Below are 19,922 nucleotides of genomic sequence, written 5' to 3'. Positions count from 1 at the left end.
TCGCACTCTTTCTTTATTGTGAGGTAACTTTACCTGCTTTCCTTCCACACACGTTTCGCAAGTTTCCCAATCTAGAGTTTTTGTATTAGTACTAATTCCATCAACAAGTTTCCAAAGTTTTTCAAGACCATTTTTACTTATATGACCTAAACGTTTATGCCATAGAAAAGCATCATTAACAGCTGATAGACAAACTCGCTCATTCTCACTTTCTATCAATGCATTCAATCTATACAACTTACTTTTTCGTACAGCAACAGCTATTTTCTTATTCTCTAACATTATAGTAGCCAAACCGTTTTCAATAACAACTTTAAAACCATTAATTTCTAATCTAGGAATTGAGATCAAATTAAGCTCTAAGTTAGGAACTATTAAAACATTTTTTATTTTAACTCTAGTGCTTTTACCATTCACAAAGCAATCCATTAGAATATCGCCTTTTCTTTCAGCCAGTAAATATTCATTATGTTTTGCTATCTTAATTTTAATTGGCCTTTCCAAATTTTTAATGTTTCTAACATACTTATCGCTATTCACAAGATGATCCGTTGCGCCTGAGTCCAAGTACCAAGTTATCTGGATAGCTTCTTTCTGGTTTGATGTAGAACAACAGACTTTGATGTCCTCTTCCTCTAGAGATTCTTTCAAATTATAGGCTGTGAAGCAGATTTCAGTTGCCTTTTTCTCTTCTTTTTCTTCTGTTTCTGCTTTGTACGCCTTATTATTACCAATATATGCTTTGTATGATTGCTGTGGTTTTTTGCAATCAGCTCTCTTGTGTCCGATTTTTCCACAGTTGTGGCATTCGAATTGAAAATTCCTTTTATTTGCTTGTTCTGTACTTGTTCCACTATTTCCACGGTCAGTGTTCCGCAAACCACCACGTTTACCTCGATTACCTCGAACAGAGGCATGTGAGACAAACGCTGTAGAGGAGTGCAACTGCTCTCCTTTTGACTTGCTGCGCCCCTTTACTAGACGCTTAGATTCCTCGTCAAGTAATCTGTTCTTAACGAAAGATAAATTCAAATCTGTTTTTCCAGCCATGGTCTCTATAGCTGTAACCACCATATCATACTCATTTGGCATAATGAGCAGTAAATGACATATTATGTCATTTTCTTCAGCTGCAGCTCCTGTTGACTTGAGTTCCCGAATCATTCGATCAAACTTCAGGAAATGTGATTCCATTGTATCAGTGGCCGCGTTGAATTTTAATGTTAAGAGTGCCTTTCTGACTCTCAATTGACTAGCCATACTTTTCCGCTCAAAGGTCTCTTGCAAATAAGTCCATACCTCGTATGCCGTTTCCTTTCCCTTGCAGTATTCAAGATGGCTGTCAGCAATTCTTTGAATGATAAGTGACTTACATCTTTTATCATTTTTTATTTTTTCTCGATTTCTTGCTATGACCCCTGCTGCGTCGTTTATACTCTCGTCTTCCAGTTCACGTGGAGATTGCGCGATCACTAGCAATTCTTTTTCGTCAAGTAATGTTTCCATTCGAAATTTCCAATTATCGTAGTTTGTTCCATCAAAAAGTGGGATTTTATATCGCTCATCTTCTGAGGCCATGCTTCCTCCCTTTTTAGTAACTCAAATTCTAACCTATATTGCACGAATAGTTCACGATTCCTTTTCCTCCTTCCTTTTGTTCTAGTTTCTTGATTCCTTCTTGCCAGCACGGCGACTGGGCCCATAACCTGATGTGATTTTGATATATAGCAGAGAGGTTTTTATAAAACAGCTTTTAGTTTTGAGACTTTATTCCTTCTTGATAAAGGTACAGCATGCAAGAGAACAGACAGAGAGTATCGATAGTAGCGAAGCATATATATGTACGGAAAAATCATGCACTCGTGCAGGCACATAGCAAATAAAAAGGAAACAAAGAAAGTGCGGGAAAATACAAATAAAATGAGCAATCATCATGCACTATAATGAATTGTTGTCTCTCTTAACACCGTGCTTAAGACGATTTTGAATATAAGAACGGACTATGAATATTGCCCTTTGCTGAGAAGTGCTACCCCATGCGGCTTATTCACCAAACTGTGCCCCTTCCGACTACCACTTGTTTCGGTAGATGGCATACGCACTTGCTGAAAAACACTTCAACTCTTGAAATGAAAGCATCGAAAAATGAGCCTCTGACTGGATAGCTTCTAAAGATGAGTCGTTCTTTTGCTGTGGGATCCGCTTATTGCCAGAAAGATGGGAAAAAGTCATATCTAACAATGGTCAATACTTTGAGTAATGTATTTTTTTCATTTGTTTCTTAAATAAAGGCTTAATTTTTCCAAAAAAAACGGGTTTCAAATTATAGACCTAATAGTTAGAAGAATGCGCAGTATTTATAATAAAGAAAGGCAAGAAGCATGTGATATTCGACTCTATTTTATTTAAAATATTAAATTTCTACAAACAAACAACAGGTTTTCTTAAAATCACGAGAGAATAGAGAAAAAAAAGTCAAAATTGATATTAAATTATATTTATAATAAATGGTTCATATGTCGATAATAAATTGTGCTTTTATGTCGAGTTCTCAAAAAAATCTTTCATACATTTATGTAAAGCTTATTTTTTCAGTAAACGTATGCTGTGGTAAAAATATGTGCTCATAATCTAATCCGAAATATTCGCATTTTCTTTAATGGAAATTAATAAAAGAGAATTGAACACAAAAATGTTCAATAATTTACTAAAAATTTTCTTTACTATAAACGGCATAAGAATAAAATGTTTAAATATGTTATTTCTAATATTGATTGTAGATTATTGTAGACTGTAATGGGTTTTTTATCTTTAAAATTGTACAAATGCAGAAGAAAATACATTAAACGTGTGATTATTTGGATTCTATAAGTATATGTATAAATTTTCAAAAGAGATTGATATGTTGACTATGAATAATGCGCATATACATTGAACCATCGCTACAGTTTGATTTTATAATCGAAATAGTGTTTTAAGAATAAATTCTCCAAATTGTTTTGGATAAATATTTCTTTGGGCATAAGTATGTGTAAGCTTTGTGTATCTTTAACGTTGTAAAAATTACGTCAGAGAGATCGTTAAAATTAGACTCATGAAAGCAATTAAGGATAGAAGAGCTGGCTGTGATTGTAGAGTTAAATAATGCCCTTGAATATTAGAAGTAACTGTTCAGATCTTTTTCTTTATTTCTCTTTACCCAACCAAAAGTCTGACGAAAGCTGATCTCGCGAATAGTTCATATCTTCAAGGAATACGAAATATAAAAGAGGATCACACTTAGCTCACAGTCGGGCAGTGACCGGCTCCTTTCCTTGCGATTATTTTTATGGTTTCTTTTTCCAAATCTCCGTGTCTACGTCGCTTTAATCGTTTCGCTAATCCTCTTCACTTTTCCTCTTCCTTCTCTCTTCGTCCTAGTTCCTTCCTTTCCTTCACACGCGCTCTCCTTTCTCTCTTCACTTTCGCAAGGCAAAAATTGGCAAAAATGCCTCGAGAAACCGTTGTCCAGCTCTTTTGTTGTCCTCTCCTCTCTCCCTTCCAAAGGGCTCTCTCGCCATCCGACCAATCAGCTCTCGCCAGCAATCTTTACAAAATTTAGTGCCCTCTTACACAATAAATAATACTCGCTATTACCAATATCGACCGAGACTTATTTATCTCGTGAGTTAATTATAACATTATCTCGTGAGTTTCTTACATATGTTACAACCCAGACAGCATGATGACCTCATATAATACTCCTAAAGAGTTCCAAAAGTTTTTCTGAGTTGATAAATTTAGATCAGAAGGTGGTTAGAACGTGCTCATAATACTCGGATACGTCGACTTCTGAGCTCATTTTGATTTCATCATAAAGAGCTTTTTATGCATATAACCTAGTAAACGAGAAATTATTGAAAGTTCAGAAATAGGATTAAAAATTACTGAGAAGAATTTATTTACGATAATGTTGAATTTTATTTAATTCTTCTCAATAATTTTCAATTCTATTTCTGAACTTTCAATAATTTCTCGTTTACTGGAAACAAATATACCTCAAAAAATTACATATGAAAAATTGCGTCAGAGATCGTTGTACCAGGAACAATTTCACACACTGCGTATTTTTTATGCACTGCGAACTGCGAAACTTGGAAAGTACTTTGTGGGTAAATATAAATAACAAAGAGAATAATCGACGAACAATATATGGATGACCAACAAAAATCCAGCCGAGTCAGGTTTACGCATGGGTGATGCGTTTTTTGTTTTTGTTTTCACGCATCATATTATATGATGTCAAAATGAGCTGATTATAAAGAACTATTTTGTGTTGGAAATATAAGTTCATAGTGAGCTCTTTTTTATTTATTGTTAAAGAACTCAGAAAAGAGCACTTTTAAACAATTTTTTGTAATCATTTTAGCAGATCATAAAGAATTCAAAAAAGAGAATACTTTTTGAACTCTTTCTGGAGATTCTGCTGTCTGGGAAATTTAACCCACAAGGAAAGGGACCCAAGTGTCCCCCTCCGATTTTGACGAGCTTTAAATATGTTGTAAAGTAGCTCAAAATAAGAGACACGTATTTTTTTTTATGTGCTTTCTCGCACGTTTAGGGTTGAAACAACCCCTACAAGCTAAAACGGTTTTTTTGGTTCTAACTGAATATCGTCAAAACTGTAAGAGATATCAAAAAATGTTTCGAATAAAAGTTGCATGGTCTTTTATGAGCTTTATAACCGCGTAGCTCGATTTTTAAAAAATTTTATATTTTTTAATTTACCCTTACCCCTTCTTATTATTTTTACAAATTTCAAAATTTTTGTTATGACAAAAGTTGTAGCATTTTTTACGCTGAATACAACCATATATGATTTTATTATATTTCGAAATCGCATCTTTCAGAAATAAGCTGTCAATGTCGCACTATATGCGTCGCGCTGCGATATATGCATATATATGCATAACGCATCGTTTGTGCCGCTTGTGTAATCGATGTTTGTCGTGCATGTGTAATTGATAAGACAAATAAAATTAGAAATAAAGATTAGCATGTTATGAAACATTCGGAAAAATGTTCTGATCAAAGAACAAAGTTCACTAAAGTTGTTGCCAAAACATCCCCTCTATTTTACACTTTTATATTCGCATTTCGAGTGCATTTATAGCGCAGCGCGTTGTCATATCCCGTCAGTGCATATTACGCTTTAAAGTTGTGCGCTTGTTAGTGATTACGAAAAAACAATATATAAAACAGCATCAAAGAAAGAACAGCAAATTCACTATAAAGTAAGTATTATTTTTTTGTACACAAATAAGGAGAAATATTTAATTGTTATATTTTTCAGAATGGTTCAATTAAATCCATTTAACGTAATAATGTTAGTATACGTAACTTTTTCGGCCCTTAATCTATCAACAAGTCCGATAACATCTGAAGAATGAGAAATGGCACATAAAATAGAATCTATGCTGAAAGAAATGCGCGATGAGAGATACAAAATGGAAGTAAAAGAATCTTTAGATTATGAAAACGATAACGATATTCCAACAGCAGAGCAATTCGAACTAGGAGATAAAGAGGAAGAAGGTGAGCTATGGACGCAAATCCTAAAGTTATATGTACTACAGATGGACGTATTCCGTATGAATATAAAAAAAATGCAGTCGAATTTTGGAAAAGCAGTACAACAAGGCCAAGAACATTAGAAGGAGTAAAACAAAGATTTCGGAAAGTATATTCATTACGTCAATTACGACGATAGGAAATTCAAGTGAATCAAGGTGGCAGTAGATTCGAAAAATTAAAACAAATTTCGGAATATACATTAAATAATTTTCATACAGCTCTTGAAAATAGAATTATTGTTCACGACGCTGATTTAGCTCGATGGGTTATTCGGGCACAGGAAAATTTAAATGTATCAGAATTTACAGCTTCATCGCGATGGATACGAAAATTTAAAATAATACATGATATTGTATCTCGTAAAATAACAAAATTTATAAGAAAAACATCTATATTGTCTAACGTCAATTTTGAAGAAAAATGTAACACATTTATTGAAAACGTTAAATATCAAATAATAGAATATAGAGTTGAAAATATTTACAACAGTGATCAAAGCGGATTCCAATTAGAACTTCATACCGGTCGTACATTGGCATATAAAGGAACAAAAAAGATTGAATCTGCAGTACAATCCGTATCGGCAACTACGCATAGCTATACTATACAACCTACTGTTTCAGCCGATGGTAAATTATTATCGCCTCTTTTTATTGTACTGAAAGAAGTTAGTGGAACATTTGATCCCAGAGTGCAAGAAACAATGTTTAAGGCACCTAATATTTTTGTTACGGCTTCGAAATCCGGAAAATTAACAGCGCATCATTTTAAAATTTGGTTGCAAGACGTACTTTTTCCAAATGTAGGTCCAAAATCTGTTTTACTACTAGATTCATGGACTAAACTTTGGTCATTGTCCAAATATTATTCAAGAATCTAAACCAGAATCCACAGAAGATATTATTTTGTTGACTATACCAGCTGGAACAACAGGAAAAATACAACCATTGGATGTATATGGTTTTCGTTTGTGGAAGAATTTTATTAGACACTTTTCTGATACTGTAATGCTTTTAGGTCTGGAAGTCAATCTGCATGTAAGAAACACCATTTTAAAATTACAGTCATTGACTCATAATCAATTTTCATCGCCAAGATTCAGAAATTTATTGAAATACGCATGGTATAAAAGCGGGTACGTAATAAATAAGCCCGAAGAATTCGAAACACCAGTGGAATTTTGTTTTCATAAACAGTCAAAACCAACATGCGATATTTGTAGCGCACCTGCAATAATTACTTGCGCATGGTGCAAAAAATCACTTTGTATAAATCACTTTTTTCACGAACATCACCTTTGTGATACGTTTGTTCCATAAATTCATCTGTTTTTAATATATGTTAATATATGTATTATATTCAATATATGTAGTATGTTATTGTTGAAGGTAAAGTTGTAATTGTTTCGACATATATTATTATAAAAGAAATAAAATAATAAACAAACAAATGTTTCTAGTATTGATTAATAGAAAAACCTGAAATTAATTGGATTTTTTTGCATTACCATTGAAAAACAATAAATTGCATTTTAATTGTAAGATTTTTATTTATTTATTTCTCTTTCGATATAATCCACTCTTAAAAAAGGCATGAAAAATCGATACTTGAATGTATCAAAAGTATTGTTGACGCTTATCCGCGACGCTGATTGGTTATCTCAATTATTCTGACAGTTTGATAGTTTAAGAGCAAAGATTATTTTGACGGTTATTTAAAATTTTAAAAATTTTATTAAAATATTTAGATTTCATAATTATTAAATTATTATAATAAGTGCACGGGCGCAGCGCGCGCTTGTATTGTTCTAGTATAACTATAAAAGTGTAATATAGAGGAGATGCCTTGGCAACAACTTTAGTGAACTTTGTTCTTTGATCAGAACATTTTTCCGAATACTTCATAACATGCTAATCTTTATTTCTAATTTTATTCATCTTATCAATTACACATGCGCGACAAACATCGATTACACAAGCGGCACAAACGATGCGTTATGCATATATATGCATATATCGCAGCGCGACGCATATAGTGCGACATTGACAGCTCATTTCTGAAAGATGTGATTTCGAAACATAATAAAATCATATATGGTTGTATTCAGCGTAAAAAATGCTACAACTTTTGTCATAACAAAAATTTTGAAATTCGTAAAAATAATAAGAAGGGGTGAGGATAAATTAAAAAATATAAAATTTTTTAAAAATCGAGCTACGCGGTTATAAAGCTCATAAAAGACCATGCAACTTTTATTCGAAACATTTTTTGATATCTCTTACAGTTTTGACGATATTCAGTCAAAACCAAAAAAACCGTTTTAGCTTGTAGGGGTTGTTTCAACCCTAAACGTGCAAGAAAGCACATAAAAAAAATACGTGTCTCTTATTTTGAGCTACTTTACAACATATTTAAAGCTCGTCAAAATCGGAGGGGGACACTTGGGTCCCTTTCCTTGCCAGTCAACAAAATGTTAGTAGCCTGCCGACAGTTTGCGAGCAGATTCGCTCAGAACTTGGCAGCAGATACAGTGTCATTTGTATCCGCATTAAGCTCGTGTTCTGCCGGCAGAACCTGTCGACATAGATTGACAGCAGATTGGCGGCAGAAAACGAGTAGGATCTGCGCAGTGTAATTTGATGTCAGATTGTCAGCAGAAATCGAGCAGAACCCGCCATCACAATTTAAATGGCATAGCGGCATTTAAATGCTTCATTACAATTTTACATTTCTCGTTTTGCTTATTAAAAGTAGTAAATAAGATATGCAAAGTGTGTAATATATATTTGCTTTATTAGGACAAAAAAATACTTATATTTTAAAATTAATAAATATATAAAAATACTTATATTTTAATAAATTTATTCCCATACAACACAGAACATTGCAATTACATTGCAGCAATGTTACAATCTTGCAAGTGGCAATGTAATATTGTTGAAATATTATTGGAACATGTAATTGTAATATTTCATGAGAATGTGACAGCAACAGGGCCGCGTTTGTAAAATTTGTGTCCAGGAGCTTGTGATCTTCGAGCGCCTCGATCTAGCCTCCCTCCCCCAATGAGTAAACAGTAAATAATTAACATTTTAAATATTAATATAATTCTACCGAAACACACTTAAGAACAAGAAGATAATTAAAAATGGAACATTTTTTTATGAATATATAGAAGCTGTGGTGCCCCTGACACTTCGGCGCCCAGAGGCCCAAGCCCCAAAAGCCCATAGGTAAACGCGCTACTGGACAGCAACATTCCAAAAACATTACAAAAGCAATATTCGGTAATTGCTAGCTCGTTCGTTTACCGCTATGCGACGCGCGTTGCACAATCTATCTCGCATTTAAGTTTTAGTCATGATGATTATATAAAACTTGCAAAGAGTGGCTAGTAAGATTAAAGACATAGTAGATTATTATCAGTTTAAATTATTTTTTTCATAAAAATCGTCCTTTTATCGTATTACTTAGAATGTAGAGTCGAATTTCTATATAAATAAAATTTTATAATATAAATTATTTAAATTTAATTATCTGATTATTTAATTTTTATTATTTAATTATATTAGACTGTGTTTTTTCTATACATACATACATATACCGGTGACGCACATATCCAAGTTATGGATGCAAAAAGATTGTGAACTTACACAATTGCAACGAGTTTTTTCTTATCTCTTTTTAATGTCTTTATATATTTTTAAAGTTTATCTATTAAAATTTGAAGCATTCTGCATATTTGTAGTAAGGCGTTTCAATATTATAAATAGATTGCACTGCAACATTACTGTAGTCTTACATTGTAATATTTCCAAGGGCGGACATTTTAACGTTGCCGCAAGCTTGCAGTTACACTGCAGAAACATTTTGCAACTTCCATGCAATATTACAATGTTTCAATGTAAGGTTTATGCAATCTTTCGGTGCTGTATGGGTTAGGCCAAATCCTGAAATCACTGCAATATCGGATCAACTCGGCGGATTTTCAATTTCAAAAATCAGTTTAATATTCTGAATTTCCTATGGGGATTGTATCAGATTATTGTATTAAACTGATAAGCTTAATTAAGCTACTGGCCACACTTTATATGCACTGTAAATGAATCTTGAGTACGAGTTTATATATAAAGAAACACGCTGCATAACGGTAAATAACATCAAACTGCGTTGCGCAGGTTCTGCTCGGTTTCTGCCGCCAATCTGCTGTAATAATTCCGAGCAATCCTGCTCGGTTTCTGCTACTGATCTGCTGTTAAATTATGTCAGCAGATTTTGTAACATTTCTGCTGACATTCTGCTGTCATCATCTGATGTAACAGGTTTTAAATACAATTTGCAGTCTTTCTGCTGACAAAAATTTGTAGCAGATGTTTGACAATATCTGTTCGAACAGATTTTGCTGACTGGGTAAAGAAACTGAGGATAATATTTGTTTGATCATACAATCAAAGCATATATACAGTGTTCCATTTTAATTGCTCACCTCGAATATCTTATAAATGATGCATTTTCGTAGAAAATGTTTCAGATAAAATTGATTTGGTCCTGAAGGGCTAAAAAAACTACTAGGCCATAAAAAACTACTTTTGTTTGACCAAGGTTAAACAAACAGTAGTTTTTTATGGCCCCCTGCGGAAAATGCGTCATTTACAAGATATTCGAGATGGGCAATAAAAATGGGACACCCAATATATAGGGTGTCCCAAAATTAGACTAACAAACTTGAAAGTGGTTATAAAGGACACCAAAACAAGCTAATTTTGTCAATAAACCCATGTCCACAAATAAATCGTTTTGGCACTAGAATGGTTTGTGAAGTGAAGTATATTTTTACAGCAGTTGTTCGAAATGGCAGCCATTTACTTCCATACAAAGATTGCATCGTCGGTTCATGGATTCACGAACCCTATGGAATATTCCTGGAACAGCTTGCACATGTTAGCAGTCATCACTCTCGCCAGGAGATCCTTCCTTTCTTTTTAAGTACAGGAGTCTCGTATACCAGAAATTTCACATAACCCCAAGGGAAAAAGCCAAGGGAGGTAAGATCGGGAGATCGCGCAGGCCAAGCTACAAGACCTCCTCTTCCAATCCAGCGGTTCGAAAAATTTTGATCTAGATACTCGCGCACGTCCAAACTGAAATGTGGAGGTGCCCCGTCATGTTGAAATCACATGTTTCGTCGTATGTTCAAAGGGGCATTTTCTAAAAGATTTGGTAGAACGTGTTGCAGGAACTGGAAATAAATATAAGCATTTAAATGAGGTGACAGTAAGTATGGACCAAAAATATTATCGCCGATAATACCGGTCCAAATGTTGACGGCAAACTGGTGTTAGTCTCTTCTAAAAGTGGCAGCATGAGGATTTTCATTAGCCCAGATGTGGCTGTTGCGACTATTGAAGAAACTGTCCCGAATGAAACATGCTTCATCCGTGTACAGCACGTTTCTGCCAAAGTCAGGCTGGACTAAGTGACGACTCAAAAACGGAAGAAAACGATTCGAAGGTGATAGTCTGCAGGACTCATCGCTCTCTAGTTATGGTAGGGATGAAGCTGTTGGTCATCGAGAACACGCCATACCGTCGACTTAGCAGCCCCCATGTGGTGTGCAATTGCGCGAACACTTGTGGAAGATTCTTGCTCTATACGGTCCAGAACTTCTTGTTCATATGCTTCATATGCTGCAATGCATGTTTCTTTTGGACGACCAGCATCAGCGAGCGGCACGACCGGCATCAGCGAGCCATCAGGTTGCCAACTTTTCAAAAATGACGATGAACGGATACAAGGTGGTATAATGAGGAAGGGGCTATTTCTTTTCATATATGCGTCCTGCTTCTCTTCCATTATATCTAGCTTCTCCATAAATCAGATGCATATCGGCCAGTTCTTCATAAGAAAATTTGTCCATTTTGAAAACAAATTTCGATTAAACAATAATGAATACTGAGTGTAACACTGAATGACTACTGAATACTGTGATAATGAATTTAGTCCAGTTTCGCGCATACGCGAAAAATCGGGCCAAATCTGGCTACACTGCCTTAGTCAACAATGTCAAACAATGTCCTAATCTTTGATTCCCTAGTGCCAAAACTGCTCATTTGCGGACACGAGTTTATTGACAAAATTAGCTTCTTTTGGTTTCCTTTATAACCCAAAGTTTGTCAGTCTAATTTTGGAACACCCTGTACACACACACGCACGCACGCACGCATACGCAAACATACACACATGTATATACAGAGTGTTTCTAACAACTGGACCGGACTATAACTCTGCTCCATGTAAAGTTAGAAAAAAATCGTAGAGAAAAATTTTGCACTGTTTATCAAGCTCTATTGTCCTATGGTATGATTTTTTTCAGAAGTACATCAGTGCACTTGCAAAGTGCAATAGCACTTTTTTTTTTAATGGAACCGTAGAATTTTTCTGCATAAATTGATTCTTCGAGTTATTCTGCGAATAAAAGGTATAAGACAAGGCTGTTGAAAACTCAATATTTTTTTACGAGATATTTCACTTTCTTCGAAAACTTACAAGTACTCAAACATTTCACCATTACATTCTAAACATTTTTTTATGCATTTTGTGACTTTTTTCATTACATTGTTCAGTTGTTCAGAGCTCAGATTTAAACAATTACTCTTAATTCTTTCTTTCATAAACAGAAACAGATAAACAGTGCAAAATTTTCCTCTACGATTTTATAACTTTACTTGGAACAGAGCTATAACCCGGCCCAGTTGCTAGAAACACCCTGTATATATATATATATCATATACGGAGAAGTTCAAGTTGCGCACAAAATAAATCGGACACAGCAGGTTGAATGAATCAGACAATAAGAAATGGACACACGGTGGTGTCAATCGGATACATCCCGTACTCACGCGTAAAAATCATAAAAATAGTGCTTCGGATACAAAACTAGGTCTATAATTATACGGTTCTACATGGGTTGCAACTTTCCGCGCAAAGCAAGGTCTATCCCCATCGCCCAGTGCTTTCGATGCGAAACAAAGTCTATAATTATGCAGTTTATTCGGTGAAATTATTAGATGTAACGTTTTTAATGTTAGGAAAACTGTCACGGAGCATGTCTCCGATTCCAACCACTGTGTGTTCGTTTTATTATTGTTTTTTATTGTGTCTGATTGAATCCGTGTCCGATTCATTTAACCTGTTGTGTCTGATTTATTCTGTGTGCGCAACTGGGATTTACTCGTATATACATGAAGTCTTATTTTAAATGATACAGTCGATTATCTTGAAAATAAAGCACTTTCGAAAAAAATCTTTCATATTAAAGTTGTAGAGTTTTAAGGGATACATTACATAGTAATGTTAATATGACCTTGGATAGCGTTGTTAAAGTCATGTAAAAATCACTTTAAAATTTTAAAATGAAAACCCCCATTCTTTATTGCATATTCTTGTAGCTTACCTCGAGAGTTTTTCAAAACACTATGATAAAGTATTTTTTATTAAGTACTTTCCGAGTTATTTTATATCTTAATCTGACATCTTTTGATATAAAATCTAAAATATCTCTTAAAATATTTAGTTTTCAATAATCTTGCTTTAATACTTTTATACAAAATAATGAGACAAATCAATTGGCGTAAAAAAACGCATTATTATTTTTAAGAAAAAGTATGTAATTTACAATTTACAATATACAATTTACTTTTCTTTAACAATTATGCGTTTTCTTTACATCACTTGATTTGTCTCATTATTCTGTGCATAAAAGTATTACGGTAAGATTATCGAAAATGAAATATTTTACAAAATATTTTATATTTTATGTCAAAAATGTCTGATTAAAATATAAAATAACTCGAAAAGTACTTAATAAAAAAAACTTTATCACAGTGTTTTAAAAAACCCTCGAGATCAGTTACAAGAATAAGCAATCAAAAATAAAGATTTTTATTCAAAAATTTCAAAATCAAAAGACATGTAGTGTCTCGCGCCAAGTTTACGCGCAGCGCGCAACGCAGGCGCAAGACCGACCGTGTATTTTTACGCGAGCCTGAAAGCTGAGACGAGCCGAGATTATCGGATCTCTGTAACGCCTAAGCCGATCGATTCAAAAATAGGCCCAATCGATTGTGCATGTCCAAATTATATAATAAAAGTATGTTTGTTTTTACTCTACGTGCTGTATAAATAAAGATATTAAAATCTAAAGTCAAAATATCAAAAAAACTATTTCAGTCAACGTCTCCGTCGTCTGGGATGTTCCATTTTCGCTTTTTATACGCTAGGGGCACTTGCGGCGTTGAGAAGTGTCAGTTAGCCGTGCTTATTACGAGTTTATTTAACCTTTATATTTATAATTTTTATTTCTTATTTTCTATGGATATAAAATTGATTGGAAATTATAAATATTGGTACTAATTTAGGATAATTACAAAAAGTAACTTATGCTACATTTTTTTTATATATAAAACTGCCTGCAAATTATAAATATTGTTGAAACTAATTTAGGATACATAGAACAGAAATATTAAACTTTGAGATATTTAATTTTATGTATTTTAGACAAAAGTGTTACACTAAAGTCATACACTAAAGTCTCTAAAGAATTGTCCTATAAGGTATAGTAATGATTGGTATAATTGGTATAAATTAATTTTACCATACATTCTGTCAAAAAAGCACATGTTTCGAGACTTTAGTGTATGATTTGTCTAAAATAAATAAAATTAAATATCTTAAAGTTTAATATTTCTGTTCTATGTATCCTAAATTAGTTTCAACAATATTTATAATTTCCAGGCAGTTTTATATATAAAAAAAATATAGCATAAGTCATTTTTTGTAGTTATCCTAAATTAGTTCCAATATTTATAATTTTTAATCAATTTTATATCCATAAAAAATAAGAAATAAAAATTATAAACATAAACTCAACAAGAAATCTTGTAATACACAAAATTAAAATTAACTGGAAATTATAAATATTGTTGGAACTAATTTAGGATACATAGAACAGAAATATTAAGCTTTGATCTTTAATTTTATTTATTTTAGACAAATCATACACTAAAGTCTCTAAACAATTGTACTACAAGGCATAATGATGATTAGTATGATTGTATAAATTAATTTTATTATACATTCTGTCAAAAAAGCACATGTTTCGAGACTTTAGTGTATGATTTGTCTAAAATAAATAAAATTAAATATTTTAAAGTTTAATATTTCTGTTCTATGTATCCTAAATTAGTTCCAACAATAATTATAATTTCCAATCAATTTTATCAAAAAATTACTTTTTTAACAAAAAGATAAAAAAAGGCGCCAAGCACATGCTCTTGTCACAACTAAAACAAAACAGTATTGTTTTACTTTTCAAAAAAATTGTATATATTAAATCTTTCAAAAAAACCTGTCGTATATATTAAAACCTTTCAAAAAAAGCTGTATATATAATTAACTATATTATATACTATATTTTATCATATTTTACATATACTATACTATATATACTATATATATTATTACATGTACTATATATATTATAAAAAAATAAATACATAAATAAAAAAACAAAAAATAAAAATTAAAAAATATAAAAAAATATTTATTAAAAAACGCAAAAAACTTGGCGCTGCTACAGTAAACTACATGTTAATTTCATTGCTTTATAATACTTTGAGGTGTAGCAGCGCCAAGGTTTTGCGTTTTTTAATAAATATTCTTTTATATTTTTTAATTTTTATTTTTTGTTTTTATTTTTACGTGACCTTAACAACGCCATTTAAAGTCACACTAACATTGCTATGTAATGTGTCCCTTAAAACCCTACAACTTTCATATGAAACATTTTTCTCGAAAATTTATTTTCAAAATAATGGACTGTATCATTTAAAATAAGACATCCTGTATACGTGTATATATATTATATATATGATATATGAGCACCTCAGAAGTAAACTGTGTTAAGTCACATAAACATAATTTTTCAGGAGAAGGATCTAAAGAGATTTTTCGCTTTTGATATTTTCAATAAAATATTCGTAATGTTTTGCATATCTTTTTGTATTCACAGATATAATATCAAACTTTGATATGTTTCAGAAAATAAAGTTACATGATTACGGAATATGATTTTATTGTGACTTAACACTGTTTACTTGGTGAATGTGACTTAATTTTATACAGTCAACAAGTACCTTCAAGGTGCGCGCGCGCATGTGTGTGTGTGTGTGTGTGTAAATTTTACAAACTTTGATATATTTTATATTTTTCTACGCAACATTGGATATATATGAGATTGAGGGGGGGGGGGTGGAGTAACGTAAATAAGAAAGCTGGAGAAATAAAGAAGAAAAGGGATTGATGTGAGATAATCAATTCTCTTTCGGAAAATATACTGGGCGTATCATAAACATCTAAATTCACATTCACTAGAGCACTATATATATCAATGCTTTTGTGCTAAATGCTGATATATGTATTATAAATAATTGTAGCAAGATTAATAATGATTCGCAATTGATAGGCAAAGATTAACTATCTTTTTAACATATATTTTCAAAAAGTGTACTCAAGAGAAACCGCTTTATATTATTAAATTGGCATATTAATAAAAATAATTAATCTTTCGATTTTTTATTCTTTGAATAAAATTTGAACTGAAGCACATTGATATGATTTGTTTATATCAATAACAAATTAAACCAGACTTTTAAATGCAATATCTATTTATGAAACATAAATTAATTGTTTGCTTAATTTGTTCAACAATTTCTTATTTCTTTTCTACAAATAGTTATAATAACATGAACAAACAGCGTTTTCTCTGAAAATGCTTCTAGAAAGTCTATCTGGTGAATGTAAGTAATTATGATGTCTAATGACGACCATATGAATATACGTATTTTTACATTTATGTCTTAATACTATTCACACAGATGTGTTTATAACAATTCGACAAAATAGAACTTTATCAGCAAAAATTTGTTGATAAAGTTATATTCTGTTTCAACCATCAATTGTCTAACAATCTATCATGAAACAATAACATTGAAACAATAATGAAGGCATAAACCAACATACGGAATAAGTACAGACAATATTGAATTTTCTATCGAAAAAACATGATTCTACTCCTTTATTGACCTTAAAAACATTTGGAAAAATAATTTGCTAATGTGAAACAATGCAAACGCATTCTTGATAAAAAAAAAAAAAGAAATGCTTTAATCCCGCATAGTTTTCATAAATCATATATTTCTTTCAGCTAATATATGTAATCAGTAAGCGCAACATTTTACACAATTATTGTAATTTCTTCATGCGTACATCAAATCTGACCATATTTCGAAGAGCAATCTTAGCAAAGTAAGAAATCATATGTGTCATATAGCTTACGCATAAATGAATATTACTAGACACATCATCAACGTTACAATGAAAATTTCCATAAAGCAAAATTCAAAAATTCAACTTTTATTCGAATCAATTTGTTCCAATGTATCATATAATGTCAATTAGAATAGCGAGAAGCGGTCTATACTTGTATACCGAGCACCCAATAAAAATTATATCGCTTTTTTATTATTATTTGAATGCACATATAATACGCGAGTTTCTTTTTACTTTTTCCTCTTTTTTTATCACTAATTATAAGTATAAATTAAAATATTTATATTGTTTATGTCCGTATACGAGTACAGAAATAAAACTTATTTTCTTCTTCATTTGTGCACTTGTAACCGACATTTTAAAAAGATTTTATTCTCACATTATTTTGGTTTTTACTTTCCAGATTCAAACACTGTCTAGAAAACTTTTTAAACGACCAAAATACTTGGAAATGTTTATCGAACGTTTCATGCTTTGATAATGTGACAAATTGTTTGAGCTATATTACATAGTCATATACGACAAGGTCATATACATTCTATTTTTTTTGTATTAATATATTTTCCGATAAACTGAAAAGCGGCACTCTTTAAAAATGATTCTTGCATAGAAAAATTCACAAGTTACAGCATACAATAATGATCATTTTTAATCGCAACTAAATGCTGCTATTATGTTGTTATATTTCTAGACGAACTTTATTTGGCGACATATGTTATACATGATTGTGACATTTATTACGTAAAATTGCAGCACTTAATTGTAACCATAATATATCGAAAAAATTAATATCTAATGCGGACGCATCTTTGAACAAATATGTTACGATTTTTATATGGCATACAATGCAATTGTACAGGGTCCCATTTTAAATGGCGACCTCAAATATCTCTTGAACAATGCATTTTAAAGGAAAATGTTTTATATAAAAGTTGGAGAGTTCAAAAGGAGCCAATAGATGGTCTTATTAGATTTTGGGTCCGAGGTCTGTGTTGGGCCCAGTAAGGCCCAAGTCAATTTTTTTTAATCAAAACTCCTATTTTTTGCAGCAGATTTGAATTCTATCAAAATAAAACAATTTTATTTTTAATCATTTTTTGCTAAACCCTCTCCAACAGGCCTAAAACGTTGTTTGAAGTTATTATTATGTAATTAGGAAACGTCGATTTTTGGACATACAATCTTAAAAATAATAAATTCTAGAAAAAATTATGTATGATACTTTAAGGTTTAGAGGTGGCGATCTGATGATTAGATTAAATTTTGGGTTCAAGTTCCAAATTAGGCCCAATAAGGTCCAGGTCGATTTTTAAAATAAAATCCACCAATTTCTTATCGCTGATCCAAGTTTCACGTCTTCAATTGAAACAGTTTCGTGTTTTGAAAAATTGATTAGATTTTGGTTCCTAATTATTAGCAGAATCATAACGCGAGTCCTTATTCTTATCGCGAGTTAATCCCAAAGTACATAATTAAATAGTAATACAACCCTCCAACTTTTATATAAAACATTTTTCTTTAAAATGCATTGCTCAAAAGATATTTGAGATCGTCATCTAAAATGAGATACTCTGTATATCAAAGATACGTCCAAATGTCTATCTGGGTAGTTCTGAAAAGCTTCGCATAATATAATCAACAATAAAAATATTGCATCTTACAATTAGCAATAATAAAAAATTACATAAAAATTAACGATTGTTTTTACATTAATTTAAAATAAGAATATTGTTAAATATTTCAGTTGTGTTGCAACAACTTTTCCAAATTTATCTTCAACACCTCTATTGTCCTTCTCGACACATACACATACCCACATTCTCTCTCTCTCTCTCTCTCTCTCTCTCTCTCTCTCTCTCTCTCTCTCTCTCTCTCTCTCTCTCTCTCTCTCTCTCTCTCTCTCTCTCTCTCTCTCTCTCTCTCTCTCTCTCTCTCTCTCTCTCTCTCTCTCTCTCTCTCTCTCTCTCTCTCTCTCTCTCTCTCTCTCTCTCTCTCTCTCTCTCTCTCTCTCTCTCTCTCTCTCTCTCTCTCTCTCTCTCTCTCTCTCTCTCTCTCTCTCTCTCTCTCTCTCTCTCTCTCTCTCTCTCTCTCTCTCTCTCTCTCTCTCTCTCTCTCTCTCTCTCTCTCTCTCTCTCTCTCTCTCTCTCTCTCTCTCTCTCTCTCTCTCTCTCTCTCTCCCCCTCCCTCCCCCCCCTCTCCCTCTCTCCCTCTCTCACATACTTAGGTGAAAGCACCAGATTTAACACAGTATACAAGCATATACGTTCTAGTGTTGCAGGATCGTGTTACTAACCGAGGTAGAAGTATTAGTCAAGATCTTAGAGAAAACCGTCGTTGATGTATCTAGCGATCCTCCATCGTTCAATAAGCTTGCAGTGGTGTTAGATAATAACGTCGACATAAGAATTGTGCTCACTGTATTGACCGTGGTTTTTAACTTGGGTACCGCTGTTGTTCTTTCGATAGTAGGCAAAGTGGAAGATATCGCGGTCATCAGAACGCTCGCCGTCACGTTATTAAGCCCAATCGTCGAAGTTTGAATCTTTCCCAATTTCAAACATACATCCTTAACTTGCACAGGAGGTCCAAGACAAGCATCCATCATATATGCCAATAGAGATCCAATGGTCAAACCGGTAATATATGACAAGGTCATAATGTTACCTAAACAATGAAATACAATGTTAGACTTTAACAATCATTAAGTTTGCCATATAGGTTTCTCACTTTCATTACAAGACAAATTATCTTGAATTTTTAAATAAGCATCCTTAAATATAGGATCCACAATTCTTTGAATAAATTGAAGATAAAGTTATCATGGTAGTTATCAAAACATCCTAATATAAAAATGAGAAAATTTTCGTAAAATTTTTAATCTTTCAAATCGGCATGTCCTAATAATTAAATCAGTTTACAAT

At 32.4% G+C, this 19,922-nt stretch overlaps 2 protein-coding genes and 1 pseudogene across 3 annotated transcripts in view; 1 reads left to right on the top strand and 2 right to left on the bottom strand.

The window, feature by feature from the left end:
* The window catches only part of LOC105679073 (serine/threonine-protein kinase dyf-5), a 142,153-nt gene that overhangs the window by 22,735 nt on the left and 99,496 nt on the right, over positions 1 to 19,922 (top strand). The window lies entirely within an intron of this gene.
* Positions 3,165 to 19,922, bottom strand: part of Ent3 (equilibrative nucleoside transporter 3) — a 30,971-nt gene continuing 14,213 nt past the window's right edge. The window contains exons 10-11 of one of the 2 annotated variants that reach the window (XM_067351531.1): positions 19,418 to 19,665; positions 3,165 to 3,586 (exon numbers count right to left, since the gene is read on the bottom strand). In XM_067351531.1, coding sequence (XP_067207632.1) covers positions 3,569 to 3,586; positions 19,418 to 19,665 — 266 coding nt within the window. In that variant the 3' untranslated portion in view covers positions 3,165 to 3,568. Of the gene's footprint in view, positions 3,587 to 19,101; positions 19,666 to 19,922 lie in introns of those variants that run through there. The other variant, XM_012361942.2, reaches the window with a different exon arrangement.
* On the bottom strand, positions 6,575 to 14,490 carry LOC136998592 (uncharacterized; annotated as a pseudogene).

This window comes from Linepithema humile, chromosome 3 (assembly GCF_040581485.1).
Source record: "Linepithema humile isolate Giens D197 chromosome 3, Lhum_UNIL_v1.0, whole genome shotgun sequence".
Lineage (NCBI taxonomy): Eukaryota > Metazoa > Arthropoda > Insecta > Hymenoptera > Formicidae > Linepithema > Linepithema humile.
Note: the sequence above shows the minus strand (reverse complement) of the source record. Positions and strands in the feature narration are given on the sequence as shown.